At 60.7% G+C, this 22,354-nt stretch overlaps 2 protein-coding genes across 5 annotated transcripts; one reads left to right on the top strand and one right to left on the bottom strand.

The window, feature by feature from the left end:
- The first annotated feature begins 1,084 nt into the window (after positions 1 to 1,084).
- On the top strand, positions 1,085 to 10,910 carry HCN3 (hyperpolarization activated cyclic nucleotide gated potassium channel 3). Of its 3 annotated transcripts, none has more exons than XM_059413767.1 (8): positions 1,085 to 1,492; positions 4,927 to 5,356; positions 6,234 to 6,395; positions 6,699 to 6,917; positions 7,311 to 7,457; positions 7,803 to 8,043; positions 8,810 to 8,974; positions 9,385 to 10,910. In XM_059413767.1, exons 1-8 carry the CDS (start codon positions 1,209 to 1,211, stop codon positions 10,080 to 10,082), a joined length of 2,346 nt encoding a protein of 781 aa, XP_059269750.1. In that variant the 5' UTR covers positions 1,085 to 1,208; the 3' UTR covers positions 10,083 to 10,910. The 3 variants fall into 3 exon arrangements, with proteins under 3 accessions (XP_059269750.1, XP_059269752.1, XP_059269751.1); XM_059413769.1 differs by lacking the exon at positions 1,085 to 1,492 and adding an exon at positions 1,584 to 1,895; XM_059413768.1 differs by lacking the exon at positions 1,085 to 1,492 and adding an exon at positions 4,678 to 4,754.
- A 425-nt stretch (positions 10,911 to 11,335) lies between these two features.
- Positions 11,336 to 19,140, bottom strand: PKLR (pyruvate kinase L/R). 2 transcript variants are annotated; one of them, XM_059413765.1, is made up of 11 exons: positions 19,012 to 19,140; positions 17,786 to 17,968; positions 15,844 to 15,935; positions 15,606 to 15,737; positions 15,306 to 15,492; positions 14,671 to 14,941; positions 14,399 to 14,549; positions 13,956 to 14,108; positions 13,709 to 13,875; positions 12,874 to 13,055; positions 11,336 to 12,286 (listed from the first exon to the last, which is right to left on the bottom strand). In XM_059413765.1, the coding sequence occupies exons 1-11, from the start codon at positions 19,109 to 19,111 to the stop codon at positions 12,180 to 12,182; spliced, it is 1,725 nt and encodes a 574-aa protein (XP_059269748.1). In that variant the 5' UTR covers positions 19,112 to 19,140; the 3' UTR covers positions 11,336 to 12,179. The 2 variants fall into 2 exon arrangements, with proteins under 2 accessions (XP_059269748.1, XP_059269749.1); XM_059413766.1 differs by lacking the exon at positions 19,012 to 19,140 and adding an exon at positions 18,419 to 18,501 and having other exon boundaries at positions 11,337 to 12,286.
- Between the last annotated feature and the right edge of the window lie 3,214 nt (positions 19,141 to 22,354).

Below are 22,354 nucleotides of genomic sequence, written 5' to 3'. Positions count from 1 at the left end.
CAGGGATGGGGGATAGTCAGATGCGATGCGATGAGTTAGCCAGAAGTGGTTTAGGGAAGGTTCCCGAAAATAAGAGAGGAAGCGTAAAGAAGGGGCTGACGGGACAGACTGGAGGGTCCCTTCCTCTTCCGCTAACACCCTCCCAGACCGTCCGTGCGCGCAGCAGGCACTGACTGCGTGTCCGGCAGGTGCCTGGCCCCTGTTCTTCAGAGCCCTCGGGTGCAGTGGGAGAGAAAGCCTCGTGGCCACCGCCATCGGGCGTGCTGTAGGAAGCCTAGACCAGACCCCGGCTGGGAAAAGGAGACTTGGCAACGTGTTTCTGGGTTTCCTAGAGGAATGCCCCGGGAGCCAGCCGTCAGGAGGAGCTGGACAGGAATGCCCCGCAGAAGAGTATTTGCAGAGGGCTGGGGGCAAGGCAGAGCACAGCATTTCAGCACGACCGACCGGAGGCCCGGCTTCCCAGGAGCGCCATCAAAGCGAGGGGAGGAATTCGAGATGTTTAGGAGCTTCTAGCTCTTGTGTGTGTATGCGGGCATGGGCGAGACGGGCTTTGTGGCTGGGACCCGGGTATTCATCTTTGTGTCCTCAGCGTCCACCCCGTGACGGGTAGGGTTACTCTTGGTGAAGGCTGGCGCGTGGACCTCGGAAATGAAACACTAGGGGGAGAGGGATGGAGGAGACGGAAAGAAAGGAATATGCCTGGGAGAGTGCTGAGAAAGAAGGTGAAATGCCCGAAGTCCGGGAGTAAGAGCGGCCATTCCCGCCTCTTCCACTGGTCCCCAATGCCTCGCCTGGGGACCTTCAACTACCTTCCGGTTTTCCCGCCACTCGGGCGGCTCCGCCTCCCTGGCGCTTATTGGCTAAAACCCCACGGACGCTAGGCCACGCCCCCTCCGTGACTTTGGCTCGCGTTTCCCCGCCGCCTCCTCCTCCTCCTGCGCTTCGAGCTGCGCCCCCGCCTGCCAGGCCACGCCCACGCCCACGCCGGAGTCTTCCCAGGAGGCGGGCTTCGTTGGCCCCGCCCCCTCCGGAGGCGGCTCCCGCCAGGGGGCGCCGCGCAGCCCGCCCGCAGCCAGCGGGCGAGTCTGGCGCACACACCCCCTCCGCCCGGCGCGCCGGCAGCTCGGAGCCCGTACTCGGGGAGGGGCCGGGGTCCCGGATGGCCGCGGCCGGGTCTACGAGGCCAAGCCTGTAAGCCAACGGGCATCATGGAGGCAGAGCAGCGGCCGAGGACGGGGGCCGACGAACTGGCGACCCCTGAGCTGGAGACGGCGCCTTCTGCTGCCCCCGCGCCGGCGGCCGCGGCCTCGGGACCGCTCCCCGGGCCCGCCTCGGGGCCCGAGCCCAAGCGGAGGCGGCTCGGGACGCTGCTCCAGCCCACGGTCAACAAGTTCTCCCTTCGCGTGTTTGGCAGCCACAAAGCAGTGGAAATCGAGCAGGAGAGGGTCAAGTCAGCGGGGGCTTGGATCATCCACCCCTACAGCGACTTCCGGTACTGGGGGCCCGGCAAGGAGGGCGGGGGACACAGAGCCCACCCCCAGGGGCCTCGACACGGGGGCAGGGTCCGCCCCCCCTCCACGGACACTCCATTTCCGGCCCAGGGGTCCTGGGGTGGGATGACAGAGTCACTTCCCCCGATCTAGCCTGGGAATTCTTGGGCGAGGGATTCCCAGCAGGGAGGCCCTCGGTGCCCTGACACCAGAGCAGACACCAGGGAACCCGGCACTCCCCCTGGACCACACGATCTACGGGAGTCAGGGACCACTGCCTCCTGCAGTCCTGTCTGCTGGGGATCTGGGAAATTATGTCATGTTCCACGGCTCGGGGTCAGCCTGAGGGAGAAGCCGAGCTCCCGTGTCTCCCACCTCGCACTTGCACCCGCAGCACCCGCACAGGTCAGCAGGGCCGGCTACCCGGAGGATGGGGGGGGGCGGGGGGCAGCAGCCGTTCTTGTCGCTGTCCCTGGTACTGAAGGCGGGATGCCCGCAGGGCAGGGCCGGGACTCCGAGCGATGGAGGCAGCAGGGCTGGGGCACCGCCGCCCTCGCAGGTGACTGTCAGAGAGACGTAGGGACGGACGGTGGAGGTGGGGCTATTTCATAGTCCCCAGCAGGCTGCACCTCTACATCAAGGTCGCTAGGGGAGGAGAGCAGCCCTGTCCTTGGGGAAAATGAAGGACAGCTTTTGGAGGAGGCAAGGATGTGTCCAAAGCAGTTAAGGTGGGGAGCAGAATGAGCAGGAAGGGTGAGGCGTGAATCAGGAGCCTGGAACACAGTAGGAGACCTGGACAGCACTTGGAGTCCACAACCACACACTCTCCCTAAATGCTCCTCTTTCTCCCATTGTTCCTTCCTCTCCCCTCTTGACTGCCTTATTCCCACCTCACCGGGGCACCTGTTCTAGCCTCCGGTGGTCTCCCTCCCCTCCTCCACGTCACCCTCAGATGTCACCCCAGAAGCCATTTACCCCCTTATTATCATGCTTCCTCCCTGTCCTCTCTCCTGCATCACCCGCTAGGCTTGTGACTGCCTGTGAGTCAGGCTGTGAAGATTCTGCACGGCTGGGCGAGCCCTCCTCGCCTCTCCTCCCCAGGCTCACAGTACAGGATTTCTCCAGTGGCCCAGGAGGTGGAGGAAGAGGGGCTCAAGGATTTGTCCTTGACGGAAAGCACACATTCTGAGGGGCTTCCTGGAGGCCTGCATTTCGGAGCCCCCATGTTTCTTTCGGAAGCTGAAAAGATTGATTTTGTAGTCAGACTCAGAAGGGGCTGGGCCCTGGTTTGATGCTGTGATTAGGTGTGTCCTGGAATTAAAACCACCATAGCTGGGGTGCCTGGGTGGCCCCCAGTTAAGTGTCCAACTCTTGGTTTCGGCTCAGGTCATAATCTGAGTCGTGAGATCGAGCTCCACATCAGGCTCCACACTCAGTCTGCTTAAGACTCTCTCTTCCTCTCCCTCTGCCCCTCCCCCACCTCTCTTTCTCAAATACGTAAATAGATCTTTAAAAATAGAAATAAAACCACCATAGCTGGGACGCCTGGATGGCTCAGTTGGTTAAGCAGCTGCCTTCGGCTCAGGTCATGATCCCAGCGTCCTGGGATCGAGTCCCACATCGGGCTCCTTGCTCCGCAGGGAGCCTGCTTCTCCCTCTGACTCTGCCTTCCACTCTGTCTGCCTGTGCTCGCTCTCGCTCGCTCTCTCTCTGACAAATAAATAAATAAAATCTTAAAAAAAAAAAAAAAAACCCCCAAAGCAAAAGGGGGCCCCCAAGGAGCCAAGATTACCGCAATGAAGTCTTTTCCTTCCCACAATCCCACCGCAGCTGTGTGGCCCTCTCCTGCCAGTGCCCTTGCCTGGGCTCAGCCAGGGCGCTAGCCAGCATGGAGGGATTAGGGAAGGAAAGGAGTGCAGAGCTTTAAGCTTTGCTGCCTGGAGATCTCCTATGGAGCCTCTCTAGGCAACCCTGTCTGAAGGGCTGGGGTGGGGGGTGGACCATCCCTAAAAAGCTCAGTTCAGAGAGAAAGCAGAACAGAGCACCCCACCCAGGGACATAGGCAAGCAGATCCCAGCAGAGAACCAGGAACCATGGGTCCAGCTGTGTTGGGAAGGAGGGTTGAGGCAGGAAGGGCGTGAAGTCCTAGACCAGCAGTGGGCAGAGAGTTGGAGATGGAAGAAGCAGCAACCTCTTCAGAAATCTAGGAACAAAAGGTGGGTGAGTCACAAAACCAGCTAGTGCTTCTACAGCACTGTCTTATCCATTGTCTCAGGGGGTATGTTTTCGACAATGCTATGGGGTTAGCACAGGGTACTTTATCTTTTTTTAACTTTAAAAATATTTAACGATAATGACATAAAGCACGTACATGGTAAGACATTACGTATATATTATACATGTTAGAGAGATACGTGTGTGTGTAGAGGGATATATACAGTAGAGATACCTTTCCAGGAGGTACAGATACAGTGGACATTCTACATAGTGGTACAGTGTATGCTGGAATATTCTATTGCATATATACTCAAAATACGTGATGCTGTGATTAGGTGTGTCCTGGAATTAAAGCCACCATAGCTGGGGTGCCTGGGTGGCCCCCAGTTAAGTGTCCAACTCTTGATTTCGGCTCAGGTCATAATCTGAGTCGTGAGATCGAGCTCCACATCAGGCTCCACACTCAGTCTGCTTAAGACTCACATACACGTACATACACTCAAGTATACACGTACATACACTCAAGTATACATAACCACAAAACACTCCTGTGTGTAACAGCCGCCCAACAAGGAGAGACTACCTTGCCCATACCCAGAAGCTCCCTTACTGCTCTCACAACCCCTGCCCTAACCTACTATTCTAATTTCTGTGACACTCATATCCTTACTTTTTTTTTATAGTTTCGCCACTTTTCTGTAAATCTCTAAATAATGCAGTTTAGTCTTGCCTGTGTTTGACGTTTGTGCAAGTGGGACCCCCCAGTATGTATCGTTTTGTTTTCTCTTTTGTTGAGCGCTAGAGCAGTGCGGTGCACTGGTGCTGTGGGCTGTGTCTGTGGGTCATCCCGGGGAAAGAGTATATCACTGTCTATGACTCCACGCTGTTTAGTCTGGTTACCCACATTTTTGTACCAATGAACGTTTCGGATTAATTCCAGATTTCATGCTGCTGCAGACAACCCTGTGTGTCTCTCCTGGACCACATGCTTCCCTGGAGCGTCAGTTACTTAAAATGGAACCCCTGGGTTGCAGGGAATGCAAATGTGTAAGGTTATTAGATAATACCAAACTGTTTTCCCACATGGTGGTCCCACCTTCTGCCCCCACCAGCTGTGAAGGGTCATCACGTTCCCCAGCCTTGGCCGCGCCGGCCTCGCTGCTGTCTGTCTGGCTGGGGCAACCTCGCGGTCTCACTCCCCGTCCCGCCCCCACCTTAGGTTTTACTGGGACCTGACCATGCTCCTGCTGATGGTGGGGAACCTCATTGTGCTGCCTGTGGGCATCACCTTCTTCAAGGAGGAGAACTCCCCGCCTTGGATCGTCTTCAACGTCCTCTCCGACACCTTCTTCCTGCTCGACCTGGTGCTCAACTTCCGCACGGGCATTGTGGTTGAGGAGGGCGCTGAAATCCTGCTGGCCCCACAGGCCATCCGGTCGCGCTACCTGCGCACCTGGTTCCTGGTCGACCTCATCTCGTCCATCCCGGTGGACTACATCTTCCTGGTGGTGGAGCTGGAGCCCCGACTGGACGCCGAGGTTTACAAGACGGCGCGCGCCCTGCGCATCGTACGCTTCACCAAGATCCTCAGCCTGCTGCGGCTGCTCCGCCTCTCCCGACTCATCCGCTACATCCACCAGTGGGAGGAGGTGGGGCGGGGAGGTGGGCAGGGGGGTTCGCGGACTCCGCAGGGACTGCGCTATGGGTGGGGTTCCTGGTGACTTCATGGGGGGAGGCGGCTGGGCGGGCTGTCTCCAGATGGTGGGGCAGAAGCAGGCACAAGGAGGGTCTGCGGGAGGGAGGGGGCGGGGTTGGCCCCCCACGCCCCTGAGGGGAGGAGGGTGGAGCACAGCTGCGGAGGAAGGCCTGCGGGTTAGCTGGCCCCTGGCAGGGCAGGAGGGACTGGGAGAGGAGCAGGACGCGGGAGGGCCTGGAGTTGCAGCTTCAAGGGGGCAGAGTTCAGTGGCTCAGAGAGTGGGCCCTGCAATCTCATTGCCTGCGATCCTAACCCCGTTTGACTATTTACTATAGGAGACTCGGTTTCCTCTTCTGTAAGATGAAGATGTTAAATAGACTTATGTATGAGAAGGCTGTAAGGATTCAAGGCAGTAAAGCTGGTAAAGCTCCTGGCACAGGGCCTGGAGCCCAGCAAGTTCTCCGCTAGTGTTCTGGGAGGGGAAGGGGGCTGTCAGCGTGGACGCCTGCGTGCACGCCTTGGGGGCATTGCGCTGAGAAACACCCTCTTTCTCTCTCCCAGAGGGCACAGCCTGGGCAGCTTGTGCAGTAGAGTTTTTTGAGTTTCTGCTGTGACACTGATTCTGGGCATGGGACCGGCACCGATTTCCCATATCTGTAAGATGAGCGTAGTAACACAGCTGACTTCCGTTGGGCTGTGGGGCTCTGTAGGAGTGAATAACAGTCGTGCTTAAGGAAATTCGTGGGGGCTGGGGCTAGGCAGAAGAGGAGGACCAGCGGGGCCGGGGGGGGGGGGTCCTGCCCACAGCAGCCGCTGCTCGGACTCCTCAGATCTTTCACATGACCTATGACCTGGCCAGTGCCGTGGTGCGAATCGGCAACCTCATTGGAATGATGCTGCTGCTGTGCCACTGGGACGGCTGTCTGCAGTTCCTGGTCCCCATGCTGCAGGACTTCCCTCCCGACTGCTGGGTCGCCATCAACCACATGGTGGTGAGGACTCCCCGCAGCTCTGTCGCTTGTGGGCCTTCTCTGGGCTCTTCCGCCCAAACACCAGGGTCAGGAGGCGGGAGACGATAGAGTAAGGAGGTGGGGGGGTGAGAAGGGGGGGCTACCTAGAGGAGGTGCTTTCCTGTTGTGGGGAGCAGCCACGGAGGGCTCCTCCTGCTGCGGAGAGGCCGCGTCTGCCCCGGAAGCCCCCAGAACCAAGTGGGGGGGGCAGGCGGAAGGACCCAAGGATGGAGGGTGCAGGAGGAGACTGAGGCGCCTAGCTGGGTGACGCACTCTGCCCTCCAGAACCACTCGTGGGGGCGTCAGTATTCCCACGCCCTGTTCAAGGCCATGAGCCACATGCTGTGCATCGGGTACGGGCAGCAGGCGCCTGTGGGCGCGCCCGATGTCTGGCTGACCATGCTCAGCATGACCGTGGGCGCCACCTGTTACGCCATGTTCATCGGCCACGCCACGGCGCTCATCCAGTCCCTGGACTCTTCCCGGCGTCAGTACCAGGAGAAGGTCAGCAGGGGCGGGAGAAGGAAGGGGTGGGCATGGCGGCCCGGCAGAGCGGGGGACAGCCCCGCCTGAGGCCGATTCTGACACATGCCCCTGTTGGGTCTCCATGTCCCTTCCCTGCCTTGTGTCCCTTTGTGCCATGCCCCCGTGTGTAACTGTTTCCTTGTTTGGACCTATGTCCCTGTCCTTGGACCTTTGTCTGCCCACGTCTGGGTTTTCCTGGGACTGTGCCGTGTGTCTTCCCCATGGCCGGCCGTCTGCCCTCGTGTCTCTGTTTCACCCCTCTGGATCTGCCCGGTGCCTGTGGTCATCCTTCCACGTGCCCGCCCCCCTGACCCGCGGCCTGCCCTGCACCGGCTGTGACCGCCGCCCACGGGCCTCTGGCTGGCCCTCCAGTACAAGCAGGTGGAGCAGTACATGTCCTTCCACAAGCTGCCGGCCGACACCCGGCAGCGCATCCATGACTACTACGAGCACCGCTACCAGGGAAAGATGTTCGACGAGGAGAGCATCCTGGGGGAGCTGAGCGAGCCGCTGCGGGAGGTGGGTGGGGCCTGTGGGGCGCCCTCCGGGCTAGGCCTGCTGGCCGGGGCCTGCGGAGGACCTCGTCAGAGCCAGGACTGGGGAAGGCTTATGGGGACTAGGGTCTTTTTGGAAGGTCTTACGGGGAGGGGCCGCAGAGATCTCTGTTTGGGGGGACGGTCCTGCAGGGGCTTATGGGAGAGCTTGGAAGGCAGGAGCTTAGGGCTTGTCCCAGGCTGACTGCAGAGTCCCTGTCCTTTGGCAGACCATGGCCCCAGGGGTGGGGCCTCTGGGAATGCATGAGCTCAAGGGGGGCACCTCGGCGCAGGGGGCACCTCCAGCTTGACAGGCCCCTCCCCTGTCCAGGAGATCATCAACTTCACGTGCCGGGGCCTGGTGGCCCACATGCCGCTGTTCGCTCACGCTGACCCCAGCTTCGTCACGGCCGTGCTCACCAAGCTGCGCTTTGAGGTCTTCCAGCCGGGGGACCTCGTGGTGCGTGAGGGCTCCGTGGGCAGGAAGATGTACTTCATCCAGCATGGGCTGCTCAGTGTGCTGGCGCGCGGCGCTCGGGACACCCGCCTCACTGACGGATCCTACTTTGGGGGTCAGCAGGCCTCGGGGAGGTTGGGGGGACTGGAGCAGAAGCCAGAGGGCGATTGCTTCCCTGGATCAGGGTCCCTGCCTGGCTGTGTGCAGAATCCCCAGGCCTGCTTACCCAGAGTCTCGGGGCCTGGGGCTCCACGGCTCTAACTCGCCTTCTAAGGGAGTCTGGTGCGTGGCCAGCTTCACAATTTTTGGGCCAGTGGGCCTTGTCGAACCCCAAAGCAGTGAAACCCAAGGACCTTAGGAGATGGCGGAAAGACAGGAATAGAGCTGGTCCAGGGGCTTGAGTTCCGGAGCTCCCGGGGGATATGCCCCCACGCCACCCCACGCCACCATGCAAGGGTCAGGCCGGGGCACTGGGGGCCATTCCACCAGAGGCTGCCCAAGGCCACTTGAGCCTCTGCCCTGTCTCGGACCCCAAACCACCTGCTGCCCTCTGGCCCCGCCGTGTTGCCCTTTGCCCATGGGCACTGCTTTCCTCGGTTGCCCTTGGACTTCATCCGCTGCCCCTGGCCTTCCCCTTGGGCCAGAGCAGGGGAGTGGGTATGAATTAAGTGGAGCGGGATCACCAGGCACGCGGGGGCCGGAAAGACGCACCGTTAATCAGCTTCAGTCTGGAGAGAGTGTGAGGGATTGTAACGTCGCCTGTGCGGAGAAAGACAATCCTTGGGGTGTTTAGGGACCTTGGTGTGGGTGGGGAGGAGCCTGAGGAGCGAGAGGGAATCCTGGGGCCGGTGGTTCTGAGGACCTTCTCCCACCTCGGACAGAGATCTGTCTGCTGACGCGGGGCCGACGCACAGCCAGTGTCCGGGCGGACACCTACTGCCGCCTCTACTCGCTCAGCGTGGACCATTTCAACGCGGTGCTGGAGGAGTTCCCCATGATGCGGCGGGCCTTCGAGACCGTGGCCGTGGATCGGCTGCGCCGTATCGGTGAGGCTGGCCTGCCTGCCCCTGGGGTCCTGGCTGTACCCCCGCCCCACCCTATAGCAAGGCACCCCTGCCTCCCAGGGTCCGGGCTCTAGGGCATCAGCGTAACACCCCAGCCCACCCTGTTCTCAGCAGATGCCCCCAGGAGACCTTCAACACCGTGCCTTACTGTCCTTGTCACTCAGTGTCTCCTGCCCCTGGAGATGTGGCCCCGAGTCCCCGTGTGGAGAGTCCTCCTTCCCCGAGTACCTGTCCCCAACCCGCACCATCTCGGATATGTACTCTTGTACTCTGGGCCCTGACCCTCTTTCTCCACCCCCCCCCCCCCCGCGGTCCTCCTCCTGCTCTTCGGTACCCGACCTTCCGCTTGGACTCCTTCCCTCTCCTCCCCCTCCCGCTGGGACCCCGTCTAGGCAAGAAGAACTCCGTGCTGCAGCGGAAGCGTTCTGAGCCCAGTCCAGGGAGCAGCGGGGGTACCATGGAGCAGCACTTGGTGCAACACGACAGGGACATGGCCCGGGGCGTTCGGGGCCTAGCCCCAGGCACAGGAGCCCGGCTCAGCGGGAAGCCAGTGCTGTGGGAGCCACTGGTGCACGCACCCCTGCAGGCAGCCGCAGTGACCTCCAGTGTGGCCATCGCCCTAACCCACCAGCGGGGCCCTCTGCCCCTCTCCCCTGACTCTCCGGCCGCCCTCCTTGCTCGCTCTCGACGCTCTGCAGGCTCCCCAGCCTCCCCACTAGTGCCTGTCCGAGCTGGCCCTCTGCTGGCCCGGGGTCCGTGGGCCTCTACCTCCCGCCTGCCCGTCCCACCTGCCCGAACCCTCCATGCCAGCCTGTCCCGGGCCGGACGCTCCCAGGTGTCCTTGCTGGGTCCCCCCCCAGGGGGAGGTGGACGGCGACTAGGACTTCGGGGCCGCCCACTCTCAGCCTCCCAACCCTCTCTGCCTCAACGGGCAGCCGGGGACGGCTCTCCTGGGCGCAAAGGCTCAGGAAGTGAACGCCTGTCCTCCTCAGGGCTCCTGGCCAAGCTTCCAGGGACAGCCCAGCCCCCCAGGCCATCAGTGCCTGAGCCAGCTGCCCCTCGGGGCCCCCAGCTCTCTGCCAACATGTGAAAGCCCTGAATGAGCTCTTGGGGGCAGCGGTGTGTACCCAAGGGCAGAGGCCTCTTGGGAAAGGCCATGGAGACCTAAAACGTGGCCCTGTGGAAATATCTCCCTTTGCTACCAAGAAGATGGTCTCTGTCCTCAGCTCAGGCCCCCTGCAGCCTGTCTGAGTTCCTCCTAACCCATTCGCCCACCATCAAGGTACTGAGCGCCTACCACGCTCAAGAACTGGTCTTCACTGCCAAGTACAATGACTCCAAGGCCTCTGAGGAGGGTGTTCCCCGGGCATGGTCCTGCCAGGTGCAGGCTCAGGCCCAGGTCCCCAACTCACCAAGCACAGCCCTTTGCCACCACCGTCACTGCCAAGCAACTACAAGTCTCTGTTTCCCACCAGTGGCCCTGCAGGTGCTGTCGGCTGCGTCTGTGCTCTGTGTCCCCATCACAGCTGGGCACCGTCAGCCCCCCGTGCCTCTGCTGCTGTCGACAGACATCTTGGCTCCCCAGTCTGGGCCTCTGCCTTCACTGCCATGTGCGGGTCCTCCCCCTCCCTACCCCCCCAACGGAGAACTCGTCTCCTGTCAAGTCCCTTGCATTAGCTGCCCCCGGGCTAGAACTTTTTGTAGACGGGGTGGGGGGGTCTCCTCCCTGTGCCCCTGTCCCGCTGGGGTCCCCCTCGAGGCTAAGGGGTGGTAGGCACCTCCCTCTTTATGTGCCGGCCTGGATCTGCCCAGGCAGGGGCACGTGGCTGGAATCCTCAGATGGCATCTTTCTTTCTTTCCTCCCTCCTGTCCTTTCTTGTTTATTATTATTCAATCACATAATAATTGTATTTATTCATTTGCTAGTTTCATTCATCATTAGTTCATCTTATTCAGCCTTCCGGTGTCCTTCCCCCCCCACTTCTCCTTATAGGGACAGAGGAAGGAGCAGGGCCCCCATGCCAGCTCTTGTGGTCCTGGCTCAGCGCCAGCACCGGGCAGCAATCCTTAGCCTTCTCCCAACCTAGGGAGCGACCTAGGGAGTGGCCGGAGAGCTACCCCAGCGGGCGGGGAGGACTCTTGCTACTTTTAGGGGTTTTAGCCCCTCTGAGTTTACTGCTGGTGCAAGACAGGGGAGGACCCGAGGTATCCGAGGCTGGGGAAGGGTAGACGCGCCAGTACCAAGAGAAGTCTCTTGCCCCTGTCCTCTGTCCCCATGTCTGTTCCACAGTATCAGCGAATGGGGACCAGGACCCGAAATCTTTCCGTTTTTTTTTTTGTTTTTTTTTTTTTTTTTTATTTATTTGACAGAGAGAAATCACAAGTAGATGGAGAGGCAGGCAGAGAGAGAGAGGGAAGCAGGCTCTCCGCTGAGCAGAGAGCCCGATGCGGGACTCGATCCCAGGACTCTGAGATCATGACCTGAGCCGAAGGCAGCGGCTTAACCCACTGAGCCACCCAGGCGCCCCATTTCCGTTTGAGTGGAGTGTCCTGGGGTTATCATTGCTCCCAAACAGCTGGGTTGAAAAGGAAAATAGAGCTACTCGTTTGGGCTCCTGTTTGGTGTGGGGGAGCACAGCATGAAGCAGTTTCTGGTGCAGGACAAGGCCGCAGGGCATCGGGAAGCTAGGCCTGAGGTGGGCAGGGAGGGGCCTGCAAAGCCCACAGAGCTTGTGGAGATGAGCCCCGCCCCCGTCTCAGGCTCCCCGGTGCTCATCCAGCCTCGCTTCCCCAGAAGGGTGGCGCTTCGATGTCACTGTCCGTCACAATGGAGGAAGAGGGGGAGCTGTCCCCGGGGCAGGGGGGTGCTCAGATCGTCATGGGGGCCACATCAGAGAATATCAGAATGCACGATAGTGATCTTGTGGGGACTGCCCTATGCCCCTCGCCTCACCCCCTCCCCCCCGGGTACAGGAAGCCCAGGGGAATCGAATTAACCAGCTAAGCTAGGATTAGGGGATCAGAGCATCTTAGGGCCCAGCTGAGAGCTCGGGGCGCAGGGGTTACTGCTGCCAGATGTCCTGTGCTGCTCTGGACACAGCCCTCCAGGGCCTGCGTGAAGGGGCAGGGAGCAAGTGTGGCCCGGGCAGGGGGTCTGTGGGGGGAGGGGGCTGGCTTGCAGGGTGTCTCAGGATACGCTCAGAACTCGCATGATGTTGGTGTAGCCAGACCCAGGTCGCCAGCCTGTCACCACGATCACCAGGTCCCCCACGCGCAGGAAGCCGCGGAGCTTTCCTGGCAGGGGCGCAGAGAGAAGGTGACAGTCAGACACTGAGGGACGGTGGCCAGCCCTGTTGTGAGAAGCGGCCACCGCCCTCCATCTCCTCCAGGGCAGCCCTGAGGGGCCCTGGTGATGCTGTGGGGACCGCAACCCCTGCACGACGCTAGAGCAGGCGTGTCCCGGGCTGGCATGGGCTGTGCGGCTAAGGAGCCACACTGTCCACCTCTGTGGCTATGCTGGAAGAAGAGGTGGCGTATGATCAGTCAGGAAATCAGTTTCGTTCCAGCCTGGGGATGGGGGCCCGGCTCCCCCTTGGGCTCTCACCTCTTACTCTGGCCGCCTGTGCGGGCAGCAGCCAGGCTGACCTCTCCTCTACTGCCCCCCTCCCCAACATGCCCCCCGGCCCCTGCCTCCTCCCCAGCCTGTCCCCCGAACCCCGGAGGCCAGGACATCTCTGTGTCTTTGTGAACCTCTCAGAGAGACTCTGGCACTAGAGGAGAGAGGCAAGGCTCTTTGAGTGGGTGTGGAAGGTGAGGTCAGGAGACTGAAGATGCCAGTCCAGGGCCGGGAGAGCAGAGGGTAGGAAACATAGACGGCTCACCACTTTCAATGCCAAATTGGACCCGGCGATCCACATCGTCCGCCCAGATGGTCTCTGGAGGTTCACTGTAGAGCAAGGGGAACACCCCCCGGCACAGGTGGGCCTGCCGAGCAGCCTGGGCAGAGCGGGTGACAGCAATGACCGCTGCCCGAGGTCGGTACCGAGACAGCAGCTGTGCTGAGCTGAAGGGGTTGGAGAAGATCTCAGAACCGGGAAAGGGGGTGGAACCAGGAAACGGGTTTGGGTTTCGGGACCCAGGAGTCGCAAACAAGCTGTGTGGCCCTGCGTGATCGATCATAGTCCTCGGGGCCCTGATTTTCCCACCTGTATAATGGGCATAAGAGGGCCTACTCTCCTCACCACACAAGGCAGATCAGAGACAATGAAGGATAGAGCAGAGCAGATAATAAGAAGTTTCTTGAGAGGCATAAAGCCCTTCTGAGAAGGTACCTAGACCTAGTACTTAACTCACAAATGTCTCTTGTTAATCCTTGAAACCCCATGAGAAAACGGAGACCTGCAGGGGATCATAGCTGATTTCAGAGCAAAGACCTGGACTAAGGCCTTCTGGGCCCTTCTGCAACACCTCAGCACTGCAGGGCTCGTGGGCTAAAAGCAGGGCCCTAAAGTGTCCTGGCGCCCTGCAGCCCCCCGGAGCTCACTGGGGCACTTCCCCATGCCCCAAGATCTGCCTCTCCTGGCCTCCAGCTACCTCTCCTCGTGCCACAGAATGATGCTCTTTGTCTCCTACGTCAAGACAAAACCCAAACCTGGGGCCCATCCCAGCCTGCCCCTGGCCCAAGCTGTGTCTTGGTGTTGTCAGGGTCCATCTCACCGGCCAGTTGTGGTCAGCACGACGATGGCAGCCGCACAGCACTTGAAGGCGGCCTCCACGGCGCCTATGGCTGTGACCTCAGTGGGATCGCGGCTCAGGGGTGCGGCCCGGCGCAGCTCCTCAAACAGCTGCCGGTGATACACTGCAGCCTCTGCCTCCCGAGCTATCTGCAAGCACCCAGAAGTCAGCTGGGGGCGGGGCCCTGGGCATGGGAGGGGCTTGGGGCCCTGGCACCCGGAGCTCCTACTGCGTGCTGCATTTTCACTGCATCCACTGGAAATAAGCCCTTGGCGGTCTCCCCCGACAGCATGATGCAGTCCGCTCCGTCCAGCACAGCGTTGGCCACGTCACTCGTCTCTGCCCGGGTGGGCCGCGGCTTGGTGATCATGCTCTCCAGCATCTGGGGGACATCGGGGGATCCGAGCTAGAGACTCCCATCTGACCTGGGACCCTGCCCCAGCTACTTCTCTGCCACCCTCAGAGGGCCCCGAAAGCCAGGGTCATGGTCACAAAGTATGCGATTCTGGTTCCTTATCTGAAAATGAGGCTCAAAGAATCTCTTCCCAACTTCGTTGTTTGAGGATCAAACACGGGACAGCAGAGCGTACTTAGGCCTGAGGTGTGGGTCCCCACCCTCAGGCATCCCTAACACCCAGAGAAGGCCCGGGGCCCCGAGGGCTCACTCCAGACCTGTGTGGCGCAGACGACCGGCTTGCCCGCCAAGTTGCACCGTCCGATCATCATCTTCTGGGCAAGGAAAACCTTCTCGGCTGGGATCTCGATGCCCAGGTCACCCCGCGCCACCATGATGCCATCGCTCACCTCCAGGATTTCATCAAACCTGAGCGGTTGGGGGAGTCAGGGCTGGGGAAGAGCCAGGAGATTCCAGGGAGAGGAAGACTGGAGAAGAGGAGGGTGGTGGGGAGGGCTAGGGCCTGCGAGGGACAAAAACCAAGCCTCACTTCTTCACGCCTTCGTGGTTCTCAATTTTGCTAATGATCTTGATGTGACGTCCTTCGGGCCCCAGAGCAGCCCGGATGGCGGCCACGTCGCTGGCTTTCCGCACAAAGGAGGCAAAGACGATGTCCACGTTATGCTGCACCCCAAAACGGAGGTCCAGAACGTCCTGCTCAGACAGTCCGGGCAGGTCCACCTCGGCACCTGGCAAGTTCACACCCTTCCGGCTGCCCAGGAGGCCGCCGCTCTCCACCTGGGTCTCCAGCCCATCTGGACCTGCAGGCATGGAAAGAGCCCGCTCAGGTCAGGGGTGAGCCAGGGGCACGGTCCGGGAGAGGGAGCCCAGGTGTTGGGACCCCAGGAGATCAGGAACCCACGTCCTAGTGTCTCTCCACCCTCGGCCAGGCCTGCGCACGGAACAGGCCCCGGGTGGACGTCTGTCCAAGAGATAAACCCGGCAGTCCAGCCCCCCCCCCCCCCCGCCAGGGTTGAGCCCACAAGTCTGGACCCCAGGAGCTCGGGGGACAGGAGGGGAAGGGTGCTGGCCAGGGGAGAGGGCAGCGGGTCTACCGGGCTAGGGGACCCAGGGAAGGGAGTATGCCCGTGTCCCCGCTTGGCTGGGGCAAAGGCTCATCCGCACCGATTTTCTTGACCTGGAGGGAGATGAGCCCGTCGTCTATGTAGATGCGGCCCCCCACCGACACGACCTTGACAATATTGGGGTAGTCCACCCACACGATGCTCGCGTCCCCCCGCGTCCGGAACGCCGGGTCCACCGTCACCAGCACCCGGGAGCCCTTCACTAGCTCCACCTCGGCCTCCGGGCCCTAGGGGCGGGGCCAGAGTGGCCTTGAGACCCGCCTCGTGCCCCGCCCCCGTCCCGCCCCTCGCACAGCAGGGGTCACCCCGGGAAGCCCGCGGCGCGGGGTCCGACTCTCACCCCCCGCAGGACGCCGGTGCGTATTTCCGGTCCCTTGGTGTCCAGGGCGATGGCCACCGGCCGGTAGCCAAGCGGAGAAGTCGCAAAGCTCTCCGCCGCCTCCCGGATGTTGGCGATGGACTGAGCGTGGTACTGGGGGGAGCGGGCAGCGACGTCTGGGGAAGGTGGCCAGGACCCCCACCACCCCCGGCCGCCGGCGAGCTTAGCCCCGCCCCCTCCCCTCAGCCCCGCCCCGGACCTCGTGGGAGCCGTGCGAGAAGTTGAGGCGCGCGATGTTCATCCCGGCCTTGATCATCTCCTTGAGGCGGTCTACCGCGTGCGAGGCCGGCCCTGCAGCGGGGACGGGGAGGCCGCTCAGACCAACGTCTGCCCGTCCGCGGCCGCCCCGCTGCCCGGCCTTTACTCCGGCGCGACCTCCGCGCACAGGTCAGCCAGCACCTGCTTGCCCGGGGGCGTGCGGGGCCCGGGGCCGGGCGTCCTGCGCGCGGCTGAGCCGGCCGTGTGGGCAGCGGGTGGCCGCGGCGGAGGGGGAGCCCCCCGGCGCGTGAGGGGCACGGCAGGAGGTACCGTGCCCGGTGAGGGCATCTGGGGTCCGTCTGGGCCCGCAGAGCGGAGAGGCCGTACGCACGGCGGAGCGGCGGCGGAGCTGGCCGCGCCGCTGGGGGCCCGCCGGACCCGCCTCCAGTCCCTGCCCAAGGCCCGCGCGCGTGAGGCCCCTTTCTCAGCTGCTGGAAGGCCGAGTGGGCACGGCGCCGGCCTGTGGCCCCAGCGGGCGCCCCGCTGTCGGTCACGGCCGTCAGCACGGACCCCGCGGCTCCTTCGTCATGACAGAGCCCGAGCCCCAGGACCCTCCGCGCTCGCGGCTCCGGCCTCGCTCCGGCCCGCTTCTCCCGGGCTCTCCCTCCCGCCCGGCGCGGGCCTCTCTGCTGCCGCTCTTCCTGCCGGGGTCGCCAAGAACCTGTGCGCCGCGGCTGGATGCAGGGATCGCTTCTCGGTGCGCACCCCGGCCGGCGGGTCCACAGCTCCGGACCCCGCGCTGGCCGCGCCTCCCTCACCGGCCGCAGGGCTTCCCCACCCCGCCCCCCACACTAGCTGCCTCATTCTCCCTCTGTCGTTTCCCCTTCGCTCTCTGGGTGGTCTCACCTAGTTTCAGGGCTTTAAGTACCATCTACATGCTGATGACTCCCACATGGGTATCTCCAGCTCAAACCTCTGCCCCAAACCCAGACTTGTGTATCTGATCACATCTGAAACGGCATGTGCGAAGCCCAGCTCCTGATCTCCTCCGCCCGAAACCTCTGCACGAAGATCTTTGCTGCTCCGTTGATGATGCGTCCTTCTAGTGCCTCACGCTGAAAGCCTTGGGTCCCTCTCTGCTCCCCTCCCCATGCAAACCATCTGGAAATCCCAACAACTCCATCTTCCAAATGCACTCGGAATCTGATGCCGCCTGACCACCGCCACTGCCCCCGCACCTGGTCTGAGCCAGAAATGTCACCGCAGCCATTCCTGCCCTGGCCCCAGGGCTGCCCCAAGCTCTTCCCAGGCGGTCCGTCACAGCATAAGAGCGAGTCACTCTCCCAGCACTGGCAGCCCTCTCCCACTTCTCCGAGGAAAACCGAACTCAAACTCTAAGAATGGCTTGTAAGCCCTGATCTACTCCCTACAATGTTTTCATTTTGCTACTCTTTCCCCCAGGTGGTTTCTAATGGTTCCAGCCTCTTCGACTCGGGGCCCTTGCACTGGCCGCTTCCTTGTCTGGAACCCAATCCCCAACCTTGAGCGCGGCCTCAGCTCCTTCACGCCTTTGCTCAGATCTAATTTTCTGAACAACCTCGAGCCTCTACTGCCCCTTGCAATGCTGTGTTCCTTGCGTCTATAGTTCTTACCACTTTCTCACATATTAAACAATCTTTTTCTTTTTAAGTTAGTATGTGTGGCATTTGTTGTCTCCCCCAGCTAGACAGTCAGCCCCTCAAGTTGGGGATCTTTGTTTACATGACCGATCAGCTCCCAGGGACCCAAACCTTGGCTACCAGACGCCCCACCAGTATTTGCTGAATGAATGACTCTGTTAAACACAGAGTGGTCTCAGAAGAGACAGCAGGTGGGGAAGCATCTTGAGAAACCTTCGCGGGATCCTCTGAGGGTTTCTCTGATTCTGGGCTGGGGGCACTCACCGATGGTGGCAATGATGCTCGTGCTGCGGGCTGCCACGGGCTCCGAGTCAATGTCCAGCAGGCAAAGGTGCTCGAGGAAGGTGTCTGCCATCGCGGCCGACAGCTGCTGCCGCTGGAAGAAGGCTGTGCCCAGCTCGTGGGTCAGCTGGGCCACGCTGGCCTGCCGCAGGTACCCCGCTGGCCCTGCAGTGGAAGAGGGCTGTGTGGGCCGCTGCCACACCCCACTCCCTTCACCTCAGCACACTCCAAGTCCCCTCTGTCCGAGCCAGGTTTCACGGAGCCCTTCCTAGAAGACGGCACTACACAGACGTTATCCGAGAGACGGGCTTCACATCCAGGCCTGGCGGGCTCTAGGCTCTGGCTCTTGACCAGCCAGCTCTCCGAGCCCTCCCAGCCCCGACCCCTGCCCTTCAGCTGCTGCCTTCCCACAGCCTCAGCCCTTTGCTCTAGTCTGGAGCTGCTGCTCACGCTTGCCCTGTCCCCTTTCCTAAGCTCCGCATTTTCTTCCTTCTAATTGGCTGGCTTCCGGACCCCCTCCTCTGAGTTTCCCCAGTCCTTTCAATGCCGCTCCAGTCCTAGGATCCCTGTGGCTTGCCCCGGCCCCGCCCTGAGGAAGCTCCGTCCCAGCCATACCCTCCATGGCCCTGAGCCCCTGTCCCTGGGGGTCTGCTCCACGCTGTCCGGCTGCGAGAGGCACGCCGGGCCAAGGGAGCGGTCCTTTCTGCTGGTTAAAATGTCACGACCAGGGGCCAGAGTCCAGGCAGCACGGGAGTGCCTCGTGGCTCCCAGGCTGCAGGACAAGCACCCCCCCCCCCCAGCCCCGCCTACAGAGGCAGAGAAGAGGCTCAGACCAGAGCCCAAAACTGAACACAGGGGACACTCCAGTGAGCAGAGACCCCCACCCCCACCACTGAGGCCCTCTTGTCCAGCAGCAGACATTGGTCATGTGTGTCCCACCCCCGCTCCTGACTTCCACCCTCATTCCCCACCCTGTTCACTGGTCCCCCCCCCTTTTTTTTTAAATATTTTATTCATTTATTTGACAGAGAGAGAGAGATCACAAGTAGGCAGAGAGGCAGACAGAGAGAGGGGGAAGCAGGCTCCCCTCTGAGCAGAGAGCCTGATGTGGGGCTCGATCCCAGCGCCCTGAGATCACGACCTGAGCCGAAGGCAGAGGCTTTAACCCACTGAGCCACCCAGGTGCCCCTGGCTTCCCCTTTCCTTACCTCCTGGAGCCCCGATCAGGATGGACTTTGCTAAGTCCCTTTGGGACTTAGAGATCCTTGAGCAAAACTCTTGGGCGTGTATGTTCTCCTGGCTGGACATGCTTACAAAGCGAGAGGCTGTGGAGAGAGGGGGCGAGAGGACCGAACTGCTGGTCTTATCTAAGGGAGACAGAGAAAAGAGAAGGGGCACACCCAGCGGGCTGTCCCTGTGGCCACAGAGTCCCGCCCCCCAACTTGCTGGCTCACCGCCCCATCTTCTGGCATACCCCCTCTGTCATCCATTTTTTCTGATAAGTTTCCAATTCATTCACGCTGTCATCAGCCTGAATAGAGATTTTGGTGACACGGCCCCCTTTCCTTTGTACTTTGCTGAAGTTAGTCCGAGATCAACGTAGGAAGGAGGGGGTGACGGTGGGGACTGGAGCCTGAAGGAAGGGGAAGGCAGCCCCGTGAGAATGTGGTGGGGTTCTCTGGAAGGCTTTTGACAGCATCACTGCCACTGTCACACAGACCCCGTTCGCTCGCTGGCCAGTATTTGCTGAACACCTATTCTTCCGGGTCCCAAGGAGGCAATGATGAGCAAAACAGGGCCTTTATCCTTCTAAGGGATTTCCAGTGTGGGGACACTGACAATGGATAAGCACCGCGGGGGCACCTGGCCGGCTCAGTAGCAAGAGTGTGCGACTCTTGATCTCAGGGTCCTGAGTTCAAGCCCCAAGTTGGGAATAAGAGATGATAGATAGAAACCTTAAAAAAATAAATAAATAAAACAAGCACCAAAACAATGAACATACAATCACAAACTTGGTGTTTTTGTAAGGTTTTCTTTTTCTTTTCTCTTTTTAAAAAGATTTTGTTTATTTATTTGACAGAGAGATCACAGGTAGGCAGAGAGAGAGAGGGGAAAGCAGGCTCCCCGCTGAGCAGAGAGCCCGATGTGGGGCTCCATCCCAGGAGCCTGGGATCATGACCTGAACCGAAGGCAGAGGCTTAACCCATTGAGCCACCCAGCTACCCCTAAGGTTTTCTTTTCTTTTCTTTTCTTTTTCTTTTTTTTTTTTTTTAAGAGAAAGAGCACTCTTGTATGTGTGTGAGGGGAGGGGCAGGGGGAGAGAATCTCAAGCCGGTTCCCTGCTGAGCCCTGAGCCCGGGCTGGAAGCAGGGATCTGTGATCTCACAACCCTGAGATCCCGGCCTGAGCCCCCCAGGTGTGCCCATAAGCACAAGCTTTGTAAGTGCTGTGAAGGACGGGACTTGACCGGGGCGCAGAACAGCAGAGCCACCTGGGAGAAGAGAGAGACCCGTGTTGTAGATGAGGCGGACTGGGAAGGCCTCTGACATGGGGTAGTATCTCCGCTGACACTGGAAGGACTAGAAGGATCTGGTGGGGACAACTTGAAGGGAGTAGTTTTCTGTGGGGTTAGGGGTCTGTCTGCGGCGTCTCTGAGGAAGGAAAAGGCCCAGTGCGACAGAGAGAGAAGGCTGCTCTGGGACGGCGGCCTGCAGGGAGCAGGCGGCAGGCTCCGGGCGCGCGCGGGCGATGTCCCTGTGAGGCTGGACACTGGAAGCAGGAACTTGGAGGGCACCAGGTTCAGCCAGCGGCTGACAATACCCAGCACTTGCTCTAGATCCCTCCAGCTGGCAGGTGGAGATCATAGAGCAGCAGTGAGACCGGAGGCTGCAGGAGTGATGTAGGCAGCAGGCGACAGCCTAATGGCAGCAGTAGGCACAGTGAGAGGGAGACAGATCGGAGGGGTCTCTGGAGAAGGGCGCAGAGGGCAGAGGGACAGATCGGGGAGCGGGGGAGGGAGGCTTCCATCCCCTGGAGGGCGCTGGTCTGGTGCGATCAGCTGGGGAGATGGCAGTGCCACTTACTGAGACCCGGGGAAGGACAGGTTCGCAGCGGAAACATGCAAGGTTTCAGTTCTAGGAAGGCTACGTTCAAGATGCCAATCAATCAGAATCAACAGGCAGACAGTAGGACCTGTCCACCGAGCACTTGTGGCGGGCTGGGACAGTGTTCTACATCTCCCGCGCAGCTTCTCTATCACCATGACAACCGGGAAGGAAAGGGGGACGGAGAGCTGGTTTGACAGCGAGGGAGCTGAGGCTAGGACAGTGGGCGAGGCGTCTTCTGCCACTCCAGATCCTTTCTCCACCTTGTCCACTCTGTCTGGGGCTGGGAGGCTGAAGGCCTTGCCCAGGGCTTCTGTTGGGCTTGGCCAAGGGCACCAGTAGAAGATGAGGCAAGAGGAGAGGAAGGCTGGGGTTTTTCCCTCTCCTTCTGGCAGCCAGGTTGTTGGAGGTCACAGCTCCTGCCAGGGACCCTCTCCAGATTCTAGGACCCATTCTCTCCCCATGCTCTGGGCTCCTAAAGGTGGTACTAAGCCCACTGTTATGTAATGCTGTATCTCTGGGGGTTTAGCAGCCTCTGTGCACATCGTGGGATATAATCCTGTTAGCAAGCATTACTCAGTGTATCTGATTTGAGAGAGCCCTCGGTTTCTGATGGAACCCTGCCTGATATGCTTCGTCTGGGGCTAAAACCCTTGTGGGCAGCAGAGCTGGCAGTCCGATTCAGTGTGGTTGCTAGGGCTGAGCCGTAACCACTAACCTCCATCCTGACCCTCAGACTCTGAGCGGAACAGAAAGAGGTTAGGTAGCAGGAAGGACTTACAAGAGGAATGAGCCTGGGATCCTAGGCTCTGTTTATAGAAGACAGAACAAATAAAGATAGTTGAAAGATGTAACCAGAGGGAATGTAGTAGACTTTAGGGATCGGGGAATTAGGCCTTGTGCTTGTGGCTTGGGGAGGGACATGGGATGTTTAAGGTTGGCCTGGGGATTTCAATCTCATTCAAAGACCTTTTGGGAAGAGCAGAATCCCAGAGAGCCAAGCCCGGAGGAGCTAACAGACAGTGCGGTTGGTGCCCCAAAGCAGCCCCTGTCCTATCCAAAAGTTTTGACCTCAAATGAGGTCAAAGAGGAGAAGCCCTGGGGCTGACCCTGGGTCCACAGTGACCACACCACGTGAGGGCTGCTCTGCACTTTGTCCCGGGGTCACGCAGCCCTGTGCAGGTGGCTCGTGGGTGACAAAGCTGGAGGGACCAGCAGGCCTACAGGATCCAGGCCTCCGCTACGTGTCACGAGGGCCCCCGCAGACTTCGGCGCGCACAGAGCGGCCCCACCGCGCCAGACGCGCACAGGCGCGCGCTTGCATGCGTTCTCGGCTCGTGCCCTGCCCCGCGCGGGCTTCCGAGAGCCCGACCGGCCCGACGGGGCAGAGATAGGCCTGCTGCCCTTAGAGTTCGAGAAGTGCGCCTTCGGGGCGCAGTGGGGACAG

Source organism: Mustela nigripes, chromosome 10 (assembly GCF_022355385.1).
Source record: "Mustela nigripes isolate SB6536 chromosome 10, MUSNIG.SB6536, whole genome shotgun sequence".
Taxonomy (NCBI): Eukaryota; Metazoa; Chordata; class Mammalia; order Carnivora; family Mustelidae; genus Mustela; species Mustela nigripes.
The sequence above is the reverse complement of the archived record's forward strand: the minus strand, read 5'-3'. Positions and strand labels throughout refer to the sequence as shown.